At 35.0% G+C, this 16,994-nt stretch overlaps 1 protein-coding gene across 3 annotated transcripts in view; it reads right to left on the reverse strand.

The window, feature by feature from the left end:
• Window positions 1-700: 700 nt before the first annotated feature.
• Window positions 701-16,994, reverse strand: part of AP1G1_1 (AP-1 complex subunit gamma-1) — a 37,671-nt gene continuing 21,377 nt past the window's right edge. The window contains exons 9-16 of one of the 3 annotated variants that reach the window (XM_051218690.1): window positions 16,631-16,800; window positions 16,072-16,267; window positions 15,211-15,348; window positions 12,701-12,906; window positions 10,033-10,364; window positions 9,473-9,865; window positions 3,016-3,293; window positions 701-1,677 (exon numbers count right to left, since the gene is read on the reverse strand). In XM_051218690.1, coding sequence (XP_051070752.1) covers window positions 9,810-9,865; window positions 10,033-10,364; window positions 12,701-12,906; window positions 15,211-15,348; window positions 16,072-16,267; window positions 16,631-16,800 — 1,098 coding nt within the window. In that variant the 3' untranslated portion in view covers window positions 701-1,677; window positions 3,016-3,293; window positions 9,473-9,809. The remainder of the gene's footprint in view (window positions 1,678-3,015; window positions 3,294-9,472; window positions 9,866-10,032; window positions 10,365-12,700; window positions 12,907-15,210; window positions 15,349-16,071; window positions 16,268-16,630; window positions 16,801-16,994) is intronic. The other 2 variants (XM_051218691.1, XM_035731943.2) reach the window with 2 other exon arrangements.

The raw sequence follows: 16,994 nt of genomic DNA on the forward strand, positions 1-16,994 counted from the left end.
TTCCGATTTCCACTCAATTCATTTATCGGTCTTTCAGAAGAATGATATGGACGCTATATTGTATGAACATGAATTAATATTATTTACCACAAAGATTACAAAAAAATCTGACGTGGATCATTCGGTAAACCCCCGAACATTTAAAATTTTGATCCTTAACACTCTCCAATCGGGGTTCTCTAGATGGTACGACTCAGCAATTTAGAAGACCATAAATGAAGTTGTATTATAAGTAGTCATAATGGATCTATTTGCTTAGAAATACAAAAATTACAATCTCTTCTCATGCGTTGACTGTTCAAACTGATTTAGTGTAAACTTTGGGTGTTACACAGCTACGAAGTGAACGTGAATATAATTGTTCACTATTTAATAGCACACTTTTGAGTCCTTAACTTAATCAAACTAAATTATACTGTCTTTACTCGAAAAAAAAAACCCAGTTCTAAAATCTAAAAGTGAAGAAGTCATTGACTCACAGTCTAGACTACAACGAGTTAATAAAAAGGTTACTCAAAAATTAAGACAGAATAACAATACTATTTCAACAGTTCAATATTTTTTCATTACGTAAAAAATTTGTTTCTTAAAACCATTTAAACACATCTGACTAACGTTTTAGATATATATATCCATAGATGTGTTCAATGTTGAATGATTACTTTAAATTCTTTGGTTAATATAACTCAAGTAAAAACCATAAACTCATAACTACAAGGTGTAATTCCATGCAAACAATATAATTGAAAAAACAGAATGAACACCTATATTGAACTTTACGTTTCACAATAATATACCTTTTTAAACCAATTAATTGTAAAATAATGAACAGAATAATTGCATCACAGAAAAAACAAGACTATAATACGGAGAATTCAAAATATTATTCGTGCATAAAAGAAAGTCTGATTCAACATGGAAAGTTTTATCAGCAAACACAATAGAATTCATGAGAGTAACTGACAATGAATTCCGATTCAAACTGATACTTTTCAGAAAAGTAGTCGATCAGTCAATCTTTATTTTACCCAAAGGAATAGTCTGTTACATCTGATCATGAAAACAGTCGGAATGTTGAAATATTAATTGTACGCACACCTGTAACTGTCAGTTAAAATAAAATACTTCTGATACAAAAGAAACCATTAAACATGATGAAACAGACAAATAAGATGCAAAAACATGAGATTTTGACATAAACAAAAACAAGTGTATCAAAGATAAAAGAAATCAAATTTATCCCAAGATCAGAAGTAGCAAGACAGTGAAAATTTGCATATCGCGTTTATTTGTTACTCTTGCCGGAACGATATGCAAAAATTCGAGTTACATGATATTATGATGTGGAGCTGGTGGAAAATTGATAACAAGAAACAATCGAGGCACTGTGGCAGTTTCAATAAACAGTCTTGGGTACACATAACATTCTATACAAACAAAAAACAACATATTAATTATTTTCGCAGAAATACACGATTAAGCACAGCCAGAATAAGATTAACTCCCCATTTATTTTGGGTTAGACTTGAGGGTTCATGAATGGTTTTGTTTAGTTCATAGAGAATTATCCAAATATTACTGCCACAATACTTGTGGGAACTCGTCGAGTTGAAACTCATCCGTTTTTGTCTCACCGTTTTTGACAAACTGCAAACGAATCTTCATACGTGGACGTACCTAAATATAAAAAATCACCGTAAGTGAAGTCAGTTAGTTTCTTTTCAAACTAATTAAATGCAAAATGAGTAATAATGTGGTGTGTGCTATTGATGTCGACAGATATAAGTAGTATGTATCACCAACCGAAAGTAAAATGCTTGGAGGCAGAAGGTTAAGAAGAGAACGAGAACAAAGAATAATTGGTGTGGAAACGAAACAACAATGAAATCTGAGACGATTGATTGACATTTTGCAAATGAAGTATTTACTGCGTGATTCTCAGATTTTATTAAGATATTTTGTAATTTTATATTCAAATATATTCGATTGTTCCCATTTGTGTTCCCGTTCACTACGATAGTACACTTCAATTGACAGCTAACAGCCACATGTTCGTAAGAGGAAATTAATTCAGTAGCGTATGAAAACAATTTTGAATACCATTATCCTCTACACATGTACGAACACACATATGCATCATAAGCCTTAGAATAATGAGAAACTAATCAACAGAATTATGAAGCTGGAACAGTTTCATTTAAACACGCAGCTTGATAACTGTATACAACTAAAGACTGATGGTAAATGATATACATTTCATTTTATTAATAAAGGTTGATCCAGAGCATGATAGTAAGGGAAAACAGAAAAAACCACTTTAGGAAAAAACTATAATTATATTTTTATTCGCTTGAAATCAACTACGACATTTGAGTCTGTTTAACAGAATATAGAATTGTTATTACACTACGCTTTTTATAATCGGTTAATGTAAGTTAATGATATCGAATAAAACCTTCACAGAGAACGATTCGGTTACTAACATATTTAGGAGAGCGTTTGGTTGATGCTTAAGGTGTTCGACTTTAAATCACTAAGGCCCACGTTCGAACCACTCTCAGCCTGCTTCTGTTTTGGCATCCGGGTAGTATCATCAGGCTTCACATATAGAGTGTGGTCCATACCAATTACCTGATGACTGAGTTTTAAAAAAAGTAGTTTCACTTAACATAACAATAAAACAAAAAAGAGTATCTGAAGTGCTTCTGATGAATTAACAAACGCTGGAAAGAAAATCCACCTTATGATTATATCTAGCCAACGACGACGAATTGTAAATCAAATCAAATCGAATATGTCAAACAAATTTCTCATAATTCCAGGAATAATAATAAGTTCCAACAGATAACTTAATTTTTATTAAGAAATGACAAACACAGGGCAAAACTGATATATTCGATATGAATCAAAAACAAGAAACGAATTCTGTCACATTTCACTGAAATAGCTGGCAAACGCTAAAAAATAAAGAAGCTTGCGGAAAAACGAAAATGGATATAAAGCAACCCAGTTTACCTTCGGTGGAACGCTAAGCTTCAACACTTGTGTTAGTGGAGTAGAGTTAGGGCCACATAAAATAGAACTAGATGATGGTGGAAAAAGCTGTAACTGGCAAGATTTGGGCACAGCAGCCTGGAATTCAAAAGAATCAATTGGCTGAAGACTCGTAGTAGTTGCCACTAACTGGATAGTAATTATGTTAAAATGACCATCTAATACAGCGGAAGGCACGAAGTTGAATACAATTCTTATCTCATTCGAATTGTATATCGTGATGGAAGGAACTGACGGGACTAAATTAAGAAATTATTGTAGAAATTGAATGGAGATTACAAACTGTCAATTATTCTGCAAAAAAATTGTAACCCGCACCAAAAGTAATAATATTACACTATAAGAACGGATAAAATTAAGAAAATGAAACTATTTACTGTTGTATTCATGACACCTATCTTAACAAACTGAAATAAAACGAAGGGTAAATACGTAACAATATACAAATCTAAGGAATTACAACAGAATTAAAACAATGGATGATGCGGATGCTATATTCCTAAGTACATGAGGAAGGAAATCAATCTGAAAATTCGTATATCGGTTTTAAGCGATTTTCTTCTAGTTAACTTGGAGTGCATTTTGATTGTAACGATTAATTCACAGTGAATTTTGTTCAGTTATTCTTAGATTATTTCCAATTGTATCAACTCACTCAGTATCCAGTTAGTTATTTGATTTTCCCTTTTATAGAATAATTTACTGACTGAGTATTCGAGGAACAATTGGTCAGTTTGTTAAAACTCTGAAAGAAACTAAGCGATATACATTGCAAAATGGAATTTTAACACAATGATGTCTTGAGGATATGATTAAAGCTGAATTCGTTACTAACGAGTGATTTTTAGAAATATTGTGACTATTAAGTATATTCCTAGTACCCGTTCCCACTTAATTCCATTGGGTACTCGATACTGAACGCAGCTAATCTTTTGCACAACTAGTGCCAATATATCCGTCGTACCGAAAATACGTAAAGTGCCCATGCCAAAACTTGTTTAAAATTTATTTTCATCCAGTTGCAGTCGCCGTGGCTGATATTGGCGTTTTGGACTTAACAGACAGGAGAAAAGGACAATCGGGACTCTAGGCCTCTCATTCAGGTGCATGCGTCATCTGTTGGTCGTATAAGTCCGCGTATCTAAATTTGGCAAACGTATTCGCGGTAATCGTATAAGATAAGGATATAACAGGGCCAGTTCATGAAAGCAATGAATGAAAAAACTTCATAACGGAATTAAATCAATAAACACTATTACTTATTAAGTATATTTTAATTCGTTCATTTTTGTTGAAACCCAGTAAATTTTCGGAAAAAATTGATTAAGTAATGTATCTTGGCCACTCAATTCGAAGAAAGTCTTCCGCAGTTGTTTACTCACACTTTCGGGCTGCCTATCCAGCTGTTGCAAGAAATTTTCCTGGTTAGGATTTACTTCAGAAAGTAAACATGTACTTAAACCGCAAAGAGTGATTGGTTACAAACGAAATTTATATTAAAATGGATCTCATCTCAACAAAGTAAATTTAAGCCTGATAATTTATTACTGTAACTTAAAATATATCATGGAACCAAACAATGGGTAATGAGATATCATTCACACCTATCTGCAATGTCTATGGCTTCTTATCAGTGAGTGAATTATGTTTATAATATGAATGAGGAAATGAGTCATACATTAAATAAATCAACTCATAAATGTGTACACTGTTTTCTGTAATATCCTCATAATTAATGGTATTAGAATGAAATATTCAACCAGTAACGTTAATATAAAACCAAATGATAAATTATTATTATTATTATTATGGATTTATTTAATATTATATTTTGGTACAATATATAATTCTCAGCACAGGGTGTTTCAACAAGTTTCTTACACAAAAAAAGGTTTTAAAAATCTGAAAAACTGTACAACTTTTCAAATTAGAGACATGTTAAGAACGCAGGTTATTGACTAGGTTAACTCTAACAACCTGTTCGTCACAGAGTATATTTGCTAGGTAAGGTATTATAGAACTTTTATACTTTTGTTTGTGTGCATGGATTTTAATGAAATTACGTTTCGTTCTACCAGAAGATATACAAGGATAAAGATATGAATGAAGGGGATGGTTAGTATCTGATAAGATAACACCTGCCAAGAGTTTGAAAGACTTTAAATGTCTATCCACAACCATATTAATAATGACCTCGAAAGATTCACTACACACCTTGCTGACTTCAGCACTCTCTGCAATACAGCAAAGTCTTTTCTCAAAAGCCCGGGAAAAAATAATAGAGAACAGTAAAGAATAAAAGGTAATATGCAAGAATTGACAAATTGTAAGAGTAAAGGAAGAATAATCCCAAGAGCATGCAATTTCTTTATGTAGTAAGTCAGACGGAAAACTTTCTTCGATAACAATAAAACGTGAGAAGACCAAGAGAGATTAGAGGAAAAGGTAACACCAAGATAATTTACCTTCGACACTGTTTATCAACGAGTCTCCAACGGTACAAGCATTATGGGATCTCAAAATGGTGTTTAGATGCTGTTCATATCTCATGCTAAAGTTAACAGCTTGACATTTAGACGGATTAAGTATAAGACTATTACCAACAGACCAACAATCAAAAACGAGACAAAAACTCATTCATTTCTATGGGATGTAAAGAGGAAGAGATAGGCATACATACAGTGAGATCATCCGCATATTTCACAAAAGTGTTTTCTGTGGAAGATGGCAGATCATGCAGGGAAAAAAAGAGAAAAGAAGAGGTGAAAGAACAGCTGCCTGTGGTACACCTTCATGAGACAGTAGAGACTCTGAACACTTTCCTCTAAATAAAGTGTACTGATCCCTTCCAGAGAGGTAGGAACATAGCCAGTTGGTTATCCAGCTGTCAGTGTTGACGCTGATTAACTTGTTAATTAAACGTTGTCTTGGTATAGAATCAAAAGCTGAAGTATAGTCCAGAAAAGCACATCGAACATACTTTTCACCCTTTTCTAAGTTGAACACTATGTTATGATGCAGAACAGCAACAGCATCTAAAGTGCTTCTTTTGCGTCTGTAAGCAAACTGATATGGATCAATATGCTCTTTTATCGCAGGCTGAAGTGGAAGTATTAATAATTTTTCCATTGTTTTGAGGAAGGGTGAAGTTATTGCAATAGGTCTAAATTTTACATTCTTATCACCAGATGCTTTCTTGGGTACAGGAATTATCTTCATCTTTCTCTACATTTTCGGTATGAGATTAGATGAGAAAGATCTGTTAAAGATAGTCGTGAATGGATAACATAGGACATCAGCACATTTTTTCAAAAGGTTTGGGATACCATCAGGTCCTAAACATCAGGATGAATTAAGAGACTGGAGACATTTTCGGACATCAGTTTCAGTGAAACTACTAACACAGCTATTCCTTAAACCTGTGGATGAATGGAGCATTAAATAAGATGACTGACGTACAAAAGACTTATTTAAGTCAAACATTCAGCTGGTTATCTCTCCTAATCTGTCTGTCACCTGTAAGTTCTTTAAAGAGTTTCCACATACTTGGAGAGTTTTTGAGTAAACATAGAGTTCAGACGTCTAATCTCTAGGTTTTTCAGACCATTTAGCTTACGAACTTCATCAGTTTTTCTCCTTGTACATTTTTTCTTTCACCCTCCGTAGTCGCTTTAGTTGTGAAGATGTAAGTCGATCAAAACTTACAAAAATGGTTTCAGTGGGACAACAAATATCAAAACACAATTTAAGGTAACACATGATAACATTAGTAGTGATTTCTAGTGAGTCATCTGTAAATAATCCCCAGTTAGTCGCATGAAACATGTTTTGCAGATTTCGAATTTTTTTTGAGTAATTCCTATATTTGACTTTTTTGATTTGATGTAAGAGTGTACTCTTCCCACGCTTTCCATATACTTTAGGTAGAACACGAATTATACAGTGATCCGAGCTAGATAATGGAGCATGTTTACGAGTCACATATATACCCACACCATTATTGAAAACGAAGTCTAAATGAGCATCCAAACGAGTAGGAAAACCTACTACATTTTGATGACCTAGTGACGTAAGGAAGCTACAGTCACATGAATTGAAATCACCACATACAACTGAAAGTGAATCACTGAAGGAAGTAACAGTGAAACTCAGTGAATTCACCAGCGAAAACAGATAGCGCAGATGATGTGCAGTCTGGAGACACGTAGATAATGGTAACATAAACATATTTGTATTTATTCAGATGTTTTGGACGACATCTTAGAGTTAGACAGTCGATAAGGTCATTTGAAAACTTGAAACACACAAACGAAGATCGACATCAGTTCACGTTTACATACGTAGCAACACCGCCGCCACACCTATTTTTATTGTTTGATCGATCCTGACGATAAATTTTAAAATCACGTAGTGATACTCGGCAGTCGTCCTGTAAATCATTTAACCAAGTTTCTTGAATTGTGATGACACCACAATTACGATACATATTTTGACTTAGTAGGAATTGAAGATAGTTCACTTTGTTGATTAGTGATCGGCAGTTAGAATTTAGCAGCTCGGGAATCGACATACGATTAATGTTTATTCTCTTTAACGCATATTGCCAACCACCACGATGTCTTTTATAGTACTTTTTTGTAACTTGTGCAGCGAAAGGTCGTAGGCTTTTCATAAACGCGCCTGTATAGGTTATGCAATTAATGGATATAATGAGACGTTAAAACAAGTGAAAAAAACAGATAACTTGTTGAAATAATGAGATAGCAGAAACAGGTAGCTCAGATATTCAACCAGGCCGCCGTAAACCCTGTGCTGAGAATTCTATATTGTACCAAAATATAATATTGAATAAAGCCATTAATAATAATAACATATCGGCTTTGTGAAACTTCACACTTCCTAAACTTATTACTTATTAATGCACATTTAATTTTCAATAAAATTGCGATCTTAAAAACTAAAGTTTTATTAGCCATATAATCTTTTGTAATTGTTACGGAATAATGGGGTCTTTCTATTTCTGATTCAGGATTAAATATTCAGAGCTACCTACTATTTTGATGCAATACAGAACATAAAAGTAGAGGTGGCTGTCTATTATACGCACTGAATTGTCGAACTAGTAAAGTTGAAGTGTTCCCAACACTAATAAAATCAGTTTGGTTCTCGGTAAACCTCACGAGCCACAGTACACTTATGGGTTGTGTATATAGAGATCTAGACACTCTGATTACTGCGAACGATCTCATTCCTAGTGCATTTACACATGCTTCTGTTTAGAATTTTGCTGTGAAAGTCATTAGAGGAGACACCAAATACTGAGATATAATTTGGACTATTGGTATAGGTTAGTCCAGTGATGAAGAATTCGTAAATACACTAGACATAAACTATTGGTCACATCTCAACAAGATGTGATAACACCCTCAACCTAGTTTTCCGTCGAGATATGTCACTATCTGTACAAGTAGATTCGAAATTAAAAGCAGTAAACATAAAATGATTGTCGATTCTCCTTTAATTATTATCAACCCTAAAAATACCCTTCCCTTACAAAAAACTATCTACTACCGGGACCAAAAATGTGAAGAGTGGGACTTCCTGGAAACTCTGTTAAGGTGTTCATAATGGAGTAAATTCTCCAGTAATAACCGCGTAGATGGACTGGAAAATGTAGTCAAATCACTAGTTCGTGCCTAAATTCCATTCCACCTTTGAAAAATACAAGACTAGTAGGCCTAACGGAATATTCATACCAGTTAACTATCGTAATAAATTAAGATGCCCGCAGAAGCATTAACTTAGGTCGAATGATTTGTGTGTAGTTGAACAAAGAAATATAATTTTTAATCAAACTACAAAAACTCAGAAGTTAAAAGTTATTAATTTATGAGTTACCAGCACATGATAGCAACTCAAAGTACAAAAACTTAATTTTTCGTTTCAATAAATGCATTAGATAATCGCAAAATCGAGATAATCCCTGATTCTTGGACAACTGCAAGACTAAGAGTTGCGAAATACTGGACCGAAATGAAGATTTACTGAAGATCATACTGAAATGTGGAGATAATAAGATGTTTCTCAAAGATAACAAGCAACTCCAAAAATGTAGCTCTCTAAAGGATGAAAGGAAGATGTTGGTAATATCTTGCGTTGAATATAATATACATTTCGGCTTTCAGGTTTCCGGAGCAGACAAAAATGTCTAAAAATCGGCGATCTAGAATTTCAAAACCAGATATTCGAAAAATAAACTGGAGAAGTTCCCCCTTAAGCTCTGCAGGTGTGGTAGGAGCAACCGTAGTAATCAATTTTTTTAAACCTACCAAAAAATTTCCTACCAGGATATAGGTAGGTAGGATAATTAATGGTCATTGACAATTATGAAACAAAAGAAAAAAATAGGTTAACTGACCTTGATTTGTCAAACCTGGACCAGAATCATTGACAAAGTTGAAATCCAAGACAGAAGGCTGAGGAGCAGGCTGAATAATAGGGGCACCAAAACCATTTTTAGTGCCAAATAAATCACTTGAAAATCCTGTTGCATTTTGAGTATTGCTAGACACTGTCATTTCAGATGGAGCAAATACATCAAGAAGATCTAGTAAATTAGTCCCAGTATCAGAATGATTCGTGGTTGCGTTTTGAGCTATTACAATAAAAGATGAACGAAGCACAAGTAGGTCATCAAAAGGAGTGAAATTCTATCTGTTCATCCTGAGATTCTGTTTTATGCCTGAACTATGAAATTAAAACTTGATGCAGAAATGATAATCCAACAAGTTTCCAAAGAAGAAAGAGTAGACTGACATAAAAAATGAAAAATAATAGATTCATAGAACTTTGGCTCAATAACGAGCACATAAGTAGCGGATAATGATCAAATTTATGAGATAAATAGATTTAAACATACACTTGAGAAGTAATTTTCACTGAAAATATCACTTATAGGAAATAAAATATAGTGCTTACTCATGTGAGAATCCGATTCGCTTTCTGGACCCAATAAATCGAAAATGGTAAGCGACTGAGATTGATTAGTTGAGCCATTAACTGACAGAGTTTTTGCAGCTCCTATGTTACCTTCTTCAGTTTCGACACCATCACCTTCATTAATTCCACGACTCAGGTTATCTGGATTCGAAGTTCCAGACAAAGCATTTGTTGGTAGTACTGGCATACAATCAAGCAAACCACTACGAATACTTAAAGGTTGCGAGCAAATTTTGCTGTATTCAACAGAACGCTGTTGCAGCTCCAGATTCACATTAGTCGAATAAAACCTAATGAGCTCTTTTAGTTTTCTGTCACGACAAAGTATTATGAAATGAACAGTAAAGAAAAATTGTAGCGACTATTACAATATAAAGAAATTATAAGATAACGGCAAACATTTAAAACAAAAGTGACATATCAGTAGTGAATTCCCCCTGAAGCGCTTCTGACGTTAATGTCAGTGCCAAGCCCACACAGAAGACGGCTCCTTAAAGAGGTAAGGAAACCTGTAGTGTCAGTCATTACATCAAGCCCAGATAGCGTATTCTAGCATCCGAGCACACAGACTAAAATATAAAACTTAGACTACACTTTGATGTTGTTATTTATTCAGCGAAAGATGCGAGAATCAGGAGAGGAGCTGACATGACTTCAGATCACCACCAACTGGTGGTTGCCAAGATGAAACTGAAGCTAAAGAAGTAATGAATAACTGAGGAAACAACATTACAAAGGTTTGAAACAGCCTTCCTTCCAGATACTGACAAACCCAACAAATTCAAGATATCTCTCAACAACAGGTTCCAAGCCTTACAAGATCTACTGGGAGAAGAGGAAACTACTATGGAAAACAATTGGAAAGGGATCAGAGAAGTACTAACTTCAACGTGTCGGGAGGTTCTGGGTCTCAAGAAGCATTATCACAAGGAATAGATCTCTGGAAATCCTGAACAAGACTCAAGAAAGGAAAAATAAGAATATAGCACTTAACAACAGCCGAACAAGAACAGAGAAAATCAAGACACAAACTGAATACACTACAGTAAACAAACAAGTAAAGACGAGCGTTAGAGCTGAAAAGCAGAAATACGTGGAAGACCTAGCAACGACTGTGAGAAAAGCTGATAGAGAAGGAAATATAAAACAACTATATGACACGACGATGAGGCTGACAGGGAAATATAGTAAACCAGAGAAGTCGGTCAAAGCCAAAGAAGGCAGGCCCGTCGCTGAAACTCAAGGAGAGAGGGACAGGTGGGTAGAGCACTTTTAAGAACTCTTGAATAGACCTGCCCCGCTGAACCAATCGGACACCGGAGCTGTACACATAGACCTATTTATAGATGTCACTCCACCACCTATCGAAGAAATCAGGATGTCCATCAGACAAATGAGGAGTGGGAAAGCAGCAGGACCTGACAACATACCAGCCAAAGCACTGAAATCAGACATACAAGTGACTGCAAACATGCTCCACGTTCTATTCAGGAGGATTTGGGAGGAAGAACAAGTGCCACTGACAAACTGGAAAGAAGGACACCTAATCAAGATATCAAATAAAGTAAATCTGAGCAAGTGTGAGAACTACAGGGGTAATTGACTACTCTGAGTTCCAGGAAAAGTTTTCAACAAAGTGTTGCTGAACCGGATGAACGATTCAGTAGACGTGAAACTTCGAGATCAACAGACCGGATTCCGTAAGGATCGGTCGTGCACAGACCAAATCGCTACACTACGGATCATTGTTGAGCAATCAATTGAATGGAACTTGTCACTATACATCAACTTCCCTGACTATGAGAAAGCGTTTGACAGGAAAATCTTATGGAACCCTCTTCGATACCATAGTGTATCTGAGAAAATCGTCAACATCATCCGGAATTCATACAACAGACTACACTGCAAAGTCGTGCATGTAGGACAGCTAGCTGACAGATGCATTCCAAATGAGAACCGGAGTCAGGCAAGGCTGCTTACACTCCACCTTTCCCTTTCTTCTGGTGGTTGACTGGATTATGAAGACCTCGACATCTGAGGGAAAGCACAGAATACAATGGACAACTCAGAATAAATTAGATGATTTGGACTCCGCTGATGAAGAATATATTTCCCTCTTCCGAATTTGGACTGCTCTCTCTAGGTAGCTGGGTTGGGACGCGTCGGAATAGCTAACTAATCTGTCATTGTGTCACAGAGTCATCGTTCCGTTTTTCAGATTAAGTGAACTCGTAATTTCTCCAAACGTAGCACTAGTACTTATAAACAATAGTCTACCTAAGGTACTCAATGTCTGTTGACCGGATAACATTAGCAACAGCCTACTGCGGGAGACAATAAACCAGCTCCCAGATGAGGAGGAAATTAGGGAAAGTTGGAAGTTGATAGGACATACATTTCGGAAATCACAAAACTACATCGCGAGGCAAGCACCAACTTTGAAATACTGAAGGTAAACGGAAAAGAGAACAGTCAAGAAACACGCAGCATCCAGATTTGGAAGCAGATATTAAAAGGATGAATAGCGACTGCGAAGGATTGCACAGAACAGAGTTGGATGGAAAATGCTGGTGGTTGGCCCATGCTGCTCCACGAGGGGTAGCAGGCGTAAGGAAGTAAATATGAAATAATCTTACTGAAAACTTACTCTAAATGTGTTGGAGTAAAACGGGTGGTTAGTTTAACAAGTGTGTTTACAACCATTTGTTTTGTTTGCACTGTCGATGTCACACTAACTAGAGCACGCTGTAACACAGCAATCAATTCTAATTCAGTAACTGGGTTCGGAATATCTTCAGAAGGTTCCGGCGAAACCAACAAATCACCATATTCCCCGATTGTCCAACACGCTACCTATAAAAGAATTTTTAATATTTGGTGAGAAACGATAATTTTACTGAATTATGGCATGTATATTCAACTAGAATTAAAAATTCCGTAATAAAAATATAGAACCTGCTTTGTGGAATGATAACAACCAACACGACCAAGAAAGAATTAGAAACAAAATTACAATGGCGTAATCAAAGCGACAAACCCACCAAACTGACATATCTCAATGTAAAGTCACTAAAAACTGGTAAAACTTTTCTAAGTTCAAAAAAAATTAATTTTATGTACATTTAAAAATGATAGGTTTTCGGTTGTTTTATAAAAATCAAGATCCTCTTTTAGTCAAATGTTTGCTATATGGAGTAAGTTCATCATCTAATACAAAAACCAGTTATTGCAACTGAGACACAAAAGATTTATATCCATATACTACCTTCTATATATCAAAAGAACCTGAAAAGTAGAATTAGATTAGGTTTCACTTGATTGAGCTATTCCCGCCTTAAACAGATAGGTCGAAAAACAGTTCCCTTGTAGCTATGAGGATAGAAATCTATGCTTTTACTATCTAATTTACTCAGCTGATTAAAAGTATAGCGCTTTTTATCTACATAGCGAGAAATAATGGAAAACTTCAAGTATGTCAAAGAACCACATAAAATATATAAATTACAGTTACCAAGCAGCATCAATGGGCTTTAGGAGGACAAAATAAGTTGAACATTACTATACTTTTAACAACCAAGTGTAAATAAACTACTACTATTTTTATCTGCAGTGAAAGTTCCTGAATTCGAATTCCCTAATACAAAAATCGTGCGCTAATACATATTTTTACAACATACGCCATCATGACAAATTTCATTCAGATAGAACTACAATTCAGAAAAGTTACATTAAAAATTAACCTTAGGAAACTAATGAAAACTAATTTTCATTAAGAAAGAATACTGAACTTAAATTGCTTGTTCTGCTTCACTGTCAACTCAAACGTTAATTGCTTTTCTTTAATTTAGACAAACTTATTTCGCTATTCGATTTCGTAGTTTCGATTCTGTATTGATTTGTATCTCATTCAGCAGCTCGTCTGTCGAAAGTACTGACGGTTCCTAACAGCCCCTCGGGGCACGCTGGTTTACTGTGGTGGGACGCAAGTTTGACGTTAAACATTGATTCGCAAAACAGATTATTTCGCAATGTAAGCACATAGAAACTTAGATTCCAGAGCATGCTACGAGTTTCGAACAGCTATTTCATATCATTTCAGACACAAACACGAGGTCTAGTATCAGTAAAATAATCTGTGAAGCTAAGAACATCCCAAACAGTAACATCAAACGGCATTTCTGTGATAAATAACGATTATTTGGACGGACAGTTCAGCTAATATGCTTTCCCAGCAACATCGATCGGACTGTTCCATTATCCATAGTCGATGAAAAGTGATACACATACATACAACAAGGTTACAAGCAACTCCAACGTCTGAAACACCGTAAACACCAGACTCAGACGACTTACTATTAACTCCGTTTAAGGATGGTGGCTACCATCTGATCACCGAACTGACTGAGTTGTTCGCAAGGGTTTAGGAAACAGTGTTCCAACATCCGGGAATAAAGAGGTTGCCCTCAGCCTTAGAAGCTCCGTAGGTCTTTCATGTAACAGCTACCAAAGGATAAGTTAAATTCCGGCGGCGTCCAAACTGTCGTTCAGTTCAGGACATGGTACCAAAGTATGCAAAAAAAACTGTACGGGACTGGGACATTTCAGTTCCTCACTGCTCCCTGGTTAGGATTCTAAGGATTATACAACTTAGTGGCTTGAGACATTACCAAATGTGAGTGGAAACAGAAGCCAATGGAGATCCTGCAGTAGCTTTCTTTTACATCCTTCATATAAAAAATTGAGAGGACGTGGCTTAACTGAGAGATGTGTTACTGGTTGTATTTTTAACTGAACTATATATTCTATCATATACTATTCTCGGCCACTCATTATTATTAATATTATTATCCCTAATCATTTGTTTATTTTTGAATGTACTTCCTCTTCCTCACCTACCTCTTGACAATTCCATTTCACTATTGTTTAGCGCATATTTTGTTGCCCAGCTGTGCCAGTACTTATGTATATTATATAAATAATGCTCCTGATACATGAATGGCATTGGTAGCTGTATAGACACTTCAATTATATCTCTGAATACTGAGAACCTAGGATAAAGATACAGTACTGACACCCGGAATGCAAATTTAACAATATTGCGTGGTTTTAATTAATCAGAAAAACTGAACGGTAATATGGAAGGGAATTACAATATACCTGAACCAAAGGTTGTTGAGACATGGCTCCATTCATAGCACTGAATAGCTGAACGGTAGCGTACGCATGTAGACTAGGATTTTGAGAAATCAGGCTAACCAGAGATGAGACGACATCATCCCGAGCATAGTTTCCAGCCTATCAAAATAATAACATACAATTGGAAAATGCAAATGATAATAGCTAAAAGAAAAGTTCTAGAAGTATTTTTTAGATTTCTGAAAAGAATTCTTGGAGAAACCGAATAGAGTTTGATTAGTGCAAATTAATTATCAACAACATTTAAACTTGCGACGGTAAATGTAGCACCGTTTCTAAAGCATTCTCCTATACGTACATTCAAACCACTTAATCTGAACTACATACAAAAACATAACTCGGAAAAATTAAAGACAATATGTCCAAGCATTAATATACAGGGTTCAACTGATCCGATCCCACAGCAAAAATTTACAAACCCTATTTGCAAACGGCATATTTTACAAAATTCCTATCTACCTTTCCAATAATATAAACTTCCCTTACTGATAGAGTTTTGCAAAATACTTAAGCGAAGAAATCAACAACGAAACAATATGGCATTAAAAAAGGTTTATAACCTTGTAGTTTTTATAGAATAAAACCAACTGAATTAAACAGCTTATGAATATCCTAAAGGATAAATTCTAATAAAACAACGACATATGACAATCATAAGAAAAAATTAGGCTTTTTAATCCAGAGAACATAAAAAATAACCAGAGCAACGAGGGGTATTACGATACAATGAATGGTCTTCGGAAACAACTCGTGAGAGAGTTTGAATATAATTTATATATGTACAAATTATTTGGAGAATTTCAAAACAAAATAAAAACCTACGGTGGTTAACAATTTCATCATGGTGTCTACATGCCACCTTTTATTTGGAGCATATTTCTCGGCTGCTATTGAGATATTTGAACAAACATCTCCTCTGAATTCATTATCACAACTTTGTAAATAAAATAGAAGTTCCTTGGCCATTGAACAAACATTCGTATGATTTGTTAATGCAAAGCATAAATCGATAGCACGCCTGTAAAATCAAAGAAATCTTCAGTTTAATTACACAAAGCTGATGTTTGATTATCTAATTTACGTGTTGAAACATGATGGTAATTTTACTAGAATACTGAACACTATATATATTTATTACAGTTGAACACAGAAAACTAAACATGATTAAGTAAACATTGATTACCAATAGACAATTCGGATAAACTTTAAACGGGGAAGGAGATTCACCTATCACTTATAAACTTATAATATCGAAGTGTAGAGAACGAAAACCACAAAATTGGATAGTTACTTTTTATTGAAACACACGGTGAAACAATTTTTTTAGAAATTGAATGACTTGAATCATACTCAGCTTTTATATTTACAAAAACTGACTAACCTTTGTATCGAAACATCAGGATCCTTCAAACAGTCCAATATTGTCAATCTGTGTCTCTGTACAGCTTTAGAATCAGCATGCACAACTCTCAACAAAGTATTGAGAGCGACGTAGCGAATGTCTTTGTCAGTATTTAGTAGAAACCGACCCAAAATATTTATGGCAAGAACCTTTAGAAGAATTAGAATATAAATGGATAACAGAACGCTCATTTTAGAATAATTTCCATAGCTGTTAAAAGGCATCAAACACTAGTATGCTTCCTAAAGATTAGTTTAATTTCACTCATTACTTCGCTTCGAGCCACATTCTAAGTATAAGAGGTAGTGATACTACCAAACCAGTTACCGAATCGAAGTACATG

The sequence above is a fragment of the Schistosoma haematobium genome, chromosome ZW, assembly GCF_000699445.3.
Source record: "Schistosoma haematobium chromosome ZW, whole genome shotgun sequence".
NCBI classification, from domain to species: domain Eukaryota; kingdom Metazoa; phylum Platyhelminthes; class Trematoda; order Strigeidida; family Schistosomatidae; genus Schistosoma; species Schistosoma haematobium.